The sequence below is a fragment of the Telmatherina bonti genome, assembly GCF_933228915.1.
Source record: "Telmatherina bonti genome assembly, chromosome: 7".
In the NCBI taxonomy this organism is placed as follows: domain Eukaryota; kingdom Metazoa; phylum Chordata; class Actinopteri; order Atheriniformes; family Telmatherinidae; genus Telmatherina; species Telmatherina bonti.
In genome coordinates, this window is record NC_136625.1 from 19,383,476 (window position 1) to 19,395,097 (window position 11,622).

Here is an 11,622-nt window from a genome sequence, read left to right on the forward strand (position 1 = left end):
TCACTTCTGAGCCTTCTTGCCTCCCCCTTTGGCTCCCGCTTTTCCTCCTTTCTCCTCCTTTTCGCTCTTCCTCCCCTTGCCATCGCCAGCTTCTTTCTTGGATGCTCCCTTTTCACTCTTTTCACCTTTTTCACCTTTTTCACCCTTCTTCTTTGTCGTTCCATCTTTTTCATCTTCTTTTCCTTCTTTGGCACTTTTGCCCTCTTTCTTGCCCTCCTTGGTTTTCTTTTCTCCCTTTTCAGCTTCCACTTTCCCAGACACTGTCGTTACTTCCTCTTTCTCCTCAGGTTTTGCAGCTGCACAAAAAACAAGATGAAAAGGTTAAAGGCTTTCCTGCAGTGTCAGGTATCATTAGGGTCTTGCCTGCATTTTGCTTTAACATATTCTTTTGCTAAGTAGGCACGTCGCCAAAGTGTTTCTCTTGTGAGCCGTTCCAATCGGCATAATCTCATTATTATTTCACTAGGATTGTTTTAAGTGCACTCTATAAACGAGGAGGGATAAATTCAGTGTTTCTGTTCTGTTTACTTAAATGATCATGAGAATGTAGAACAAAGACAACGGCAGCAAAAACTGATAAATAAAAATAAATGGATTGTATGTTTGTAATGTTTTTAGTATATTTTGATTTTAAAGTATTTTCTGTCAAAGTTTTCATTTTTTCCTCATTGAATTATCTTCAGTTGTTAGTATTGGACAACATGCAAGGCTTGCAAGGAGGTTCCCCGTTTCAACACACCTGACACATCAGACTAAATTTACACACTTGTGCAGAGTTTAATGACAAGAAGCTCTGCATAAGTTTGTTAATTACCCACGAATTTGACTCAGATGTGTTGCAGCTGGTAAACTCCCAACACTTGGGGGCTTGAGGCTCTCGAGGGACAGAGCCCCTCCTCCTCCAATTTAGTCAGTCATGATAATAGAATCAAATGTAGTCTGATAACCTGATTATACCTAATTGTTTTGCAAATGTTTGAGTGTGTCAATGGCTTTTGAAGAAATACTTTAGATAACCCTCCACACCGTATGATGACAACATGTGCATGAAATGGCCAAATGGCTCCATAAAATATATTGTAGCCAATAACAGGTATTCTTTTTGAGAGTAATATTCTGCCAAGCTTCATGCGAGCTGCAGTTTCCTCCAGCAACTAGCATCTTCCTGCTTTTCTGTGTTGCCAAAGTTTCAAAAATATTAATGTTCCAAATATAACTTTGTCTGTAATTATTTGTGATGCAACAGTGTGTGAAATATATTGATTTTTTTTTTTTTTTTTTTTTTTTTAACATAAGAAGGTTTACATTGCCAGCAAAGATAACAAACTATATAACTGCTCTTTTTTAGGGGGCGGCAGGACTCCTGTTTGTCATATTTTAGTATTTTCTTCAAGTAGCAAAGATTTTCCCACAGCTCATACATGTAAACAAAGGCCAAGAAGCTAAATGACTAACACACAGCAAATGTCAAAAGCTGCCAGAGGGCATCAAAGCAAGCTTGAAATTATTTTAGTCCCGTGTTTTGATGTTTTTAGTGAACATAGTTGACTTTAAATAATAAAGGACACATAACAGTGTTTGTGTTTAGAAGGAACATTTTTTTTCCCACTATGTCTCCTCATGCTATTAGTTTCAATAGTAGCACTTTGCTCATGCCTTTTTTTTTTTTTATTCTCTTCATTCTTCAATTAAATATCAGTATGATTTTCAGAAAACATTTGGAGCAGGTGCATCTCTGCAGCAGGAGAAGCTTGTTTTGCCAGTGGCTAAATTAAGATTATAAACTCAAAATGTGTGTCACACTAAACCATAAAAAATAGATAAATGACTGCTCGAACTTTCATCATTTAAAAAGGAGAGGTTTTTTTTTTTTTTTCAGTTTCACATACTTTACATCTGCTGTTGTAAAACGGACCTACCCACAACTCTATGAACCTGCCAGTTCAGATGTGTAGGGGACAGATGCATGAGAAATAGATATGGTGTAAGTCTGTAGTGACAGAGAACTTTTTAATATTCAGCTATTTTAAATTATGCACTTTATACTTGGGATGTAGCAGGTCTGGAGAGAGCTGATGGAAGAGAAGCGAAGGTGCCAAAGAGTTCCACAGCTCAGTATTTCTTATTATAGCTATATTTCCAGTCCCTGTTATTTCCTTCAGGGTGTGAGGGATTTTCAGGGTTATGGAGAAAAAAGTCTGAACCTTTGGAGCTTTTTTTCCCTGTTTGTTACATGTGAAACTAAACAGGTTCATTATTTTTTCTATTTTACATTATTTTTATTCGAGATCATTTTAACAGCTTCGCATGTTCAAACATATCGAAAGACATACTTGATGTAGAAGATCTTAAACCAATATCATCTTACAGTTTGCACTTTTTTTTTTTTAAACTTTTACTCTTTCAAACTGTTGTTTTGTTGTAGCACCAGCAGAATTAATGAGAAAGCCGTGTGGGCATTTTGCAATGCTCATTTCTAACATTTGTAGCGGCAAGCAAAGATGTAGGCAACAAATCGAATGATCTATTACTGTGAATAGTTTAGTAAGTAGAAGATGAGCTTTTCCTCAAAAGATTTAATGTGAAAAATGAATGTTTCAATCCAGTGATGGATATAGTTTTTGAAAAATAAGGCTGAAAAGTAGGAAAAGGACAGAGCTGCAAGGATTTCAGTTCTCTTTAACAAGATCTCAAGTCATTCAGCTTGTTAGTGCTACAGCTTGTTCACAATCATGGTAAGAACAAGCCAAGAAAAGTTCATTTCAAAGCCTTGCAGATACAGTACTTTGACCCCGTAAACTTCACCCTCAACAGTCATCAGTCCTGGCCTTTGTACAGTTGCCAAACACACAGAAAATTCAAATAATTACTGCCTGCAGAGCCGGGAAGGCTGAGAGAACACAGCAAGAGTAGAGTTAGGCATATTCATGAGGTTGGGGCTTAATTATGAAATGGCAGCATGTAGGAATTATGTCAGTCAATTTAAAACATGGAAAACCAAAACAACTTCCATTTTTATTTCCTTGTTTAAGGGATTGCAGAAAGGCTAAAAAAAAAAAAAAAAAAAAAGGAAAGGAAAAGAAATGCGGACAAACGTGCATGAAAGATGTTACAAGGCCAGAACCTTTTTGCAGGAAATTGACCAAAAGAAAACAAACAAACAAAAAAAAACCCAATTAGATTAAAAAATGTGAAAGACTTTACACTTTTGAAAGCTGGTTTCAAAAGCCATTTACAGGCTAGGATACAAAAAGTTTTACAAATGCTTAACAAAAGTTGCCTCAGGCTCTTTTCCTACTTTGTTATGTGGAATCATAAAGGATTTGAATAAGAAAGTAATCTTTCCTAAAACATTACAGAACAATGTCATCTCTCACTTCATGCCTTTCGGAAACCAGGTCATGTTTTCTCACTGTTTATGTAAGTTATTCACAGTTTCAGATTTTATTTTAATTCTGTTTGATTGTATTTATTTATTCATTTCAGCACAGCGCTGTAATTACCACCATATCATGCTCAGTATTTTTATTGCTGGCTACACTTGAAGAACAGTTCTACATATTCAAGCCTTTAAAAAACAAAAAGCAATTCAAAGAAAGTTTTGATTTTAAAATTAATTTGACTTAATGTTCAAACATTCAATTCTTTAGATGTAATTCTTAAAGCCAGGGCACTGTATGCTCAGCTTGTGTGGAAATTTGTACTTTTGCTTGCGAATGTTGCCCTCCTGTTTAATTATTCCAAAAAAAACAGAGTGTATTTTGTACTGAGCTCAGAGTGAGATTCACTGCAGAAAATATGTCCTCCCTATTTTTTTTTATTATAACTGCAGTCAATACATACCTTATCTCCAGTCCGTTTCCCAGCCACACGGTTAATTGGCTATGTAGTTCAAGAGATAAGTATTCACTGCACTGCATATTGGATCAACGCTAGGGACTGGAGAGATATGGATGCTTTCACAACATAATATAATTGTATTGTTTTTATTCCCCCCTCGAATGCAAACCTTATTTGAATCACTTGTTGTGCAAGAACAACTCATCAGCAGCTCAAGGTATAATCTTCCATAATTAATTTCACAATAAACAATGACTGAACATGTGCACATGAGCGTATAATATGAAGATGAGGGGGCCAAGATTAATGTCATTTTATATTAATATTGTTAAGCTGAAAAAGCCACAAGCACAAAAAGATGACAGAGATACAGATAAGTAGCATGCTAAAGAATAGACGTGAGAACATTTTAGGTGCTGAAACCTGTGCTGACAGCAGTGATCATACATGAACACTTACAGCAGACGGTATGAACAATTTGCTTTATTCAAAGCTAATCTTCAGCACGGGAACAGACAGGTAACGTAACTCTACAGATATTAAACATGAAAAGAGCCTCATGCGTGACTGTACTGGCTATTGACATGTCCATTTTTTTTTCAAAGGATTTCTGAGCAATTTCATATGCTCCTAAAATGACCACTCATATGCATGCATATTCATAAGGCAGAATATTAATCATTTATTACTTTAGCAAGAAGGGAGCCTCACAAAAGTGAACAAAAGTGCGAACTACGGGAGTCAAGCTGCCCCGAAGGCAAAATATTTGCTAAAGCAACACAATGTGTATTTTTCAACCATTTTCTAGGACAAGCAATTACCGTCCGTCACTATCAGGGAAAGTATGGGGAATATAAATTGTGCTATCCTTTCATTTTCTGGATACATTTAAAATGGAATGTGGTAAACAGATGAACAAGGGATGTATTTTCTTTTGTGTGGACATTTCCTAACCTCTGTTTGTACCAATAATATAAATAGCATTCTGAGGATGACAAGATAGACTGAATGTACAATCAAATTAGGGACTTGTGATAAACAAATGAAAGGGACTGCAAGAGCGGCTGCCATCGTGTATGTTGTGCTGTAAAGCGATTAAGCCAAAGAGGGGCGTCTGAAGGAAGATAAGAGTAGAAGAAAAGGTTAAAAGCATCATCCTGTCTCTGGCAAAGTGTGAGAGGTGGAGTGCTCCTCGCTGACCCTAGCAACTGAGAGATGGCTGCTGTTAGCACTCTGAGCAGGGACCTGCTCAGATACTGTCTGGACTGCAGAGGCTTCTGGGTTAGCTGGAAGAGAAGAGAAGAGAAGAGAAGAGAAGAGAAGAGAAGAGAAGAGAAGAGAAGAGAAGAGAAGAGAAGAGAAGAGAAGAGAAGAGAAGATGAAATTTTAGAAAAACCGAGAAGGAAAGGCAGCAATGAGCGTGCAAGTTCCATGAGGTAAAATTACGGAAGAGTATTGGGACACTGAAGAATAAAATAAGTAAAATTCTGAGAAAAAAAGTCTGAATGAATTCCTTCAGTGGCCCTAATACTCTTCCGTATAAAATGAAGAGATATTAAAAAAAAGAAAAATTTAAAGATAAAAAAAATAAATAAGTGGAAAAAATACATCTGTCTTTATGATTGTTTAAATTTTGGTAGAATATCTTTTCCCAGCCTATAGATAGACTACCAGCTTCACATCTGCACAGAGCTGAGTTACTTCTGCAGTTTTCTCCTTTCTATGTTGTGTTTTTCTACAAAGCTAGCCGATGGTTTAACGCGAGCACAGAGCACATGTCTGTTTCATTGATGTAGTGGGAGTAATGTAAGGAAAAGTATATCAAACATTCATCTCATATTCACCCCTTGTGGAGTAACGTGCGATTGAAGCTTAAAAGGCTCGAACAAGTACAAGCCAAACAATTCCAGTAAACTGCTACTTTCCACATCAAAGTTAAAGCCCCTGCTTCCAACTCCTTTCAATCCAGTTCAGTCACATGAATATTTGAAACATGTTAGAAAGAGGCACTTACATCCAGGGATCTCAGTCAGCTCATTCAGAGGTGGCACTGTCTCTAATGTGTTGGCATATTTCTTGGCAGCCTGTCTTTGCGCGTGCCGTGCCTCTATTTCCTTTTTGGTTCTCGGGATACGGCATTTGAATATACAACACAGAGTGATAACTGAAAGGGAGAGGGACAAAAGATACAGACATGGTGAATTTAGCTTAATGAGATACACTGAATATCCACAGCATCTTATTGAAGTCAATCTATAGAAAGAGGTGGTGCCTAAATGTGTGAGTTTTCATTTTACAACATGGGTAATCTGCTTCTTTGCTTGACTGTCTCCACCAGTAGTTTCATTGTGGCAAAGGTCTTTCTAATATATTAAAAGTGGCAAAAATTCACATAATTCTACACATTTATCATATGATTTTGAGGCATTTATTTGAAGTCGCTGCATGTTTTAGAGTTAGGCTGTTGGCTGAGGAATCAAACATCCTTTAGGTTTAAAAAAATAAATATTTAAGAACCAAAAAAAAAAAAACCCAAAACAAATCTTATTGTTTTTCAGGTAATGTTGTGCAGCCAAAGACATATATTTAGCTACCCCTAACAAAGTATCCTAGGTGCCCAGAACCAATCTATTTTTTTTTTTTCTGTTTTTTACTTTACTTCAACTGAATATTTTATATGGAGATCAGGTGGTAATTAATAGTACTTTCTTAGAAACATATTTTGACTGGTGATCAGAGGTTCAGAAGGAAAGAACTGGCATAGATGGGTGGATGGATGGATGGATGGAAAAAGATGTAAAATCTGGGAGCAGTTTTAGTTTAGTTTAGTTTAAAGTCTCTCAATATTGCAGAACATTGGATGAATTCATTATTCTATCGCATCATAAATAAAGATGTAGAAAATGTGTTATTTTTTCATGGTAACAGTCAAGTGTACAGGCATCTCAACGTATTTCATTGTGTGTCTGAAACAATGCAGTTTCATCCTCTGCTATTCTCTACTTTCATACACTTGTTACAGTTTATATTTAGAAATATTAATTTATGACTTATATCAATAAATCCTGTCCATTTCATGTACTATCACAAAAAAAACTGATATGTCACAACAAAATGAAGTATTTTGCCGTGATCCACCTCAGTAAGATGATTTAGATTCTGGTATTTGTTCCATCCAACCATCCATCCATTTTCTATATGCAGTTATTCCACGATTCTTGTTTCCTTTTTAAAAAAAAATTCTGTATGTATGACGAAGTAGCTTTCCCATCTTTATTCCCAGTGAATAAAGGCTGATGTGCTGATCTTCTGATGGTGCCGGCACTTTTGTTCTGCTTGATTGTGCTTTGGATACAAGTGATTCATTTTCCACAAAGCACTTCAGAGTCCCCCCAGAGACCTTCAGTCTGGCCATAATTTGATGCTGCAAAGCCTTTTTTTTTCTTTATCTTTTCTTTATATTCTTTTTTTTTATTGCCCGGACTAACAATCTGACTTCTGACACTTTCAGCTGCAGAAAACAATGTTATGGTGGAAACTTGAGGCATAGCCATATTTATGTATAAAAGGAAAAACTGAAAGCAAGCTGATTTACTTGAAGAGGCTTTTAATAAGTCAACTGGATCCACTGTCCTTTGAATCCTGCTTCGTTGCAGTGGCAAGATAAAGTTCCATAAAATCTGTTCTTTTGGGCAAATTGGCTTCAATTTGATCACGTTGTGAAAATCATTAAACATCTTAAGGTTAACTGATCCCATCCTCTGTTTCCATATGTATCTTTTAAGAGACACTTGCCTCTTAATCATGTAACCACACAATCTGGCACTAAAACCTAAGCAACAAATTTGATATAGACATTTACATTCAAGTGTAGAACTGTTTGGACATCGACACATCTTTTGAAAGAATATTTTAGATGTTTACTAAAACATGTACAGTATTAAATGTGCTTTATAATTTTTTATTTAATCGGACTAAGCGGTTAGGATAATGAATGAATGGATGAGTTTTAGATTTATAGTGAAAACTGGAACACGTAAAACTAAGTATATATGGTTACAAAGAGTACCTGCTGAATGTGGTGGTGTTTGCATTGACAGCATGTTAGCAAGTGGATGTTTATCTGATTTTATTCTGTAACATGTAGAAAAATTCTGTTGTAACTTTTGTGCCTCTGGCAAACCAGAGTTTAGTTTTTAATATTATGGCACAATATTTGATTTAGTGTAAACTAATATCCAATGGCAGTGGAAGAAAAATTACCTCAGTTTTTCCTCACATACATAATAGTAATTACAGTTCTGTTACAACTTATTTTAATGTGATTGATGACATATAATTTAGGGGGTTTTTTTGTCTGCAGTTGTTTCTCACATTTACTGACTACATTAAGAGAGCTTTTTTGTAAAAGTAACAAAAAGTTTCTTGTCAGACATACTAACCTATTGCCAAAACAAACACTGAAAAGATGCCAATGACCTGCCATAATCGCAGCCCCCAGAATACAACAGTCTCTGAATTGACGGGGTCCGGTTTCTTCGGAGGATCTGTGGGTAAAAGCTGTAGAAACATAAAAAGAGAGAGAGAGCTCAGATCTAAGAGGAACTCCTGCTTCTTTTTGTGTGTGACTCCTCACACTTCCCTCAGTATGATCCATCAGTGAAACCATTAGGTTAAATTTTCAGTTACCTTTTTGTGTGTATATCAAATATTTTTTCTTTCTTTTATTTGTGTTAGAGGTATAGACGTTCAGATATGAAAGATTAAATTTAATTATTTTACAAAAGGCAAAAAGGTAGTTGTCTGAGGTTTTTCAGTAATTATGTATCTTCTATCTATCACACAACTAATGCCCTTGTAAAATTAATCTTTCACTCTAAAGAGTGAAAAGATCACTCCACTGAAATAATTCTAAATAATACTGCAAGTGAACTGATGTACTGTTCCTTTATTTAATTTTGTGCCTTTATTTGTAAGAATCATCATTTAGTCCTTTGCAGTAAGTGCAGAGATCTGCAAACCTGACCCTGCAACTAGCCAAAACAAATGAGGGAAAGCTGCTTTGTAGACTGTTCCAGCATGTCTTATAAAATGCCCTTAGAACTCTTTGTTCTTTCCTGTGCAATGTCCTGTCGATATGAAATCTACAACAAACACTTCAAAACACATGTCCCCGGGGCTGGGGCTCAGGGACAATAAGTAGATCTTTGGCTTTGATCAGTGCTACTGAAGCAAGCAGAGCATCACTTCCCAGATAGAACCATCAAGGGGATTTCTCCCTGTTTACTGTATATTGATTACCTGTTTGGATTATGCTGGGTTGTTGTGGAAATGCTATACTTAAGTCCATAAACCAATAGGCAATGCACTAAAACAATGGATGCTATTACATTTGCTGATGTGACTGATAGCACCATCAAACAGAAAGATGCTTTGAGAAAAAGCAGAGATGGCACCAACAGAAATATGATTTACAGTGTAAATATTTAGACTTGCACAGGTTTTAGGACATCAAATGGAAATGTGCTTTTAACTTTTCATGGAAGAACTACTAAACTTATGTTACCAGATTGGCTCACTCATTCGTTCGTTCGTTTGTTCATTTGTTTAATCATGTGCAAGCCAACATGGCAACTGTGATAGACCAAGCTGCTTCACGGCGCCCGCTCTTTGACAAGGATGCCGGGTGGGCTATGCAGTTGAGCACAAAGCCACACAAACAAAAAGGCTTATTTTCAATTATTTCATAACCATGAAGGCATCATGTAACACCCAGAATTAGCATTAATGAAGATATTTAGTCCTGCTCTTAAATGACTTTTTTCTTCAGGAGTGATTATGTAAGACTAAGTCTTTTCTCTGGAGGGGGCTTTTAATGTGTGAGGATTAGAGCCCATAAGTCTTCAAGTTTTCTTTCTATGAAAGTACCAGTAAAACTTATCATCATGCTAATCTCAACTTGTGTCATATTTACCATAACATGGCCAGAATTAGAATTAATGATGGGGGCTTTGCTTTGTTTGTAGAATGAGTAATTAAGGGAGATTTTGTGGTAACTGGAGGGGGATTAACATGTAAAAAGAGAAAAATAAACACTTGCTTTGTCATTCCACATGTAATAGCAACTTATGCATTATGAAGTGATAATTTACAAGATTGATGTCCAGTGTCAAGGATGTATTCTGTATGTTAGAATCAATAAATAAAATAATTAAAGCCAGTTTTTATCATATTTGTTGTTGCCTGTAAACAAACATCAGTCCTACAATTTAATCCATATATTCATTAAGCATCTTTTAAGCATCACAAGCTCAAGCTTCAATTATTTCATAACCATGAAGGCATCATGTAACACCCAGAGAGGGACTGTCTCTAGAAGTTTCTTCCTCTTATCTCCTATAAAAAGCCTGTTTGCTGCACATCAAAGTTCTGTGGGTGTGGATAGCCCCTTGGCGAAAAGGTTTTTATGTGCATGAATAAAAAGACGTTCTATTATCTGTTGCTTTCTTGGCACTGTACACAAGAGCACAGTTTATGACAAGACCCCAATGCGTTTTCTTATTCATACATTAAGCGTCCAATTTGTTATTTGTTTCTGGAGGCTGAATCCAATGTGGCTTTGTTTCAGTACTGTACATGTAGTCATATCCCACATTCCTGTTAGGTTTGTACACAGGACTGAATGAGCTCTCTAGTTCCAGAAAAAAAAAATTCAGTTGTCTTTTAGCTGCTATTTTGCATACAAGCCAGCAGAGACGTTAGGTTTACTGAAATGTTGCTCTCCATCATTCAGATCAAAGCAAAACAACAGCTAGTCCTTCCAGTTAAACTTGGCCATCCGTATCGGCGCCATGGAATCCATCAGGTCTGAATACATGTTTACCCGATGCTTGTGTTAAGGCAAGCGACAACTCTGGCAGCCAATCAGATGCCATAAATCCCATTCATGCATGCTACCTTTTTAAAACATTGCGAAACACCTGCGCCCGTCTCAGGAAAACCCTTGGGATATTTCTGAGAGGGACCTGTGGAGGACACGGTGTGCCATTAGGCTCTTACCTCTGGATCCGGTATCTGGGAGAACACGGAGGATAAACACTGAAACAGCAGCACTGCTCCCCAGCCCAGCAGTGGGAGCTGAGGTGGGGAAACAGGCTGTTCCTCAGCCATTCTCGCCCCCTCTTTCTCCCTGCAGCCACCCTGCCCCCTCTTCCCTTCTTCCTCCTGCTCTCCTCTTCTTTCTCTGTCTGACTGCCTTCCTGCACTGGCGCCGTTTATAGGACAGGACCACAATGGCCCTAAAGGTGATTAATAGTGACTTTGGTGCTGAAGGCCTCCTCCCATCCACAACTTCTCAATGGCTTGTTTGCTCCTATATTTGTTGCTTTTCTATAAAAACACTGCAGGACCTAAAATAAACAAAAAAAAAAAGAAACCCCAAAACACTGTTGCTCATCACTGCAGCCAGCTGAAACTGTTCCACTACAATGGAGGGAACCAGTCCCACAGTTAAGGTGCATTAATTAATTAACAGACCTGGTGTGGTTTACAGCCAGCTCATCCTGCTGTGGACATGCAGTTAACTCAGAGAGAGGGGGGGATGGGTGGTGCAGTTGACCATGAGGAGGTTGGCCAGTGCAGGGACAGAGAAGTAAATGGTTCTGAGTCATCCTCTTCATTGCCTCAGAAAGCTGTAGTGTAAAAATCCTTACAGCCTTTCAGGGTGGCAAAATATGATAAGCCAAGCTGCTGCTGAGTCCTGTGTTTTCAATGGGCACTTGC

At 37.3% G+C, this 11,622-nt stretch overlaps 1 protein-coding gene across 1 annotated transcript; it reads right to left on the reverse strand.

Annotated features, from left to right (window-relative positions):
- Positions 1–11,010, reverse strand: tmie (transmembrane inner ear; the record flags this gene model as incomplete). Its single annotated transcript, XM_079243130.1, has 4 exons — positions 1–296; positions 5,855–6,004; positions 8,283–8,400; positions 10,900–11,010. 4 exons carry the CDS (start codon positions 11,008–11,010, stop codon positions 1–3), a joined length of 675 nt encoding a protein of 224 aa, XP_079099256.1.
- Between the last annotated feature and the right edge of the window lie 612 nt (positions 11,011–11,622).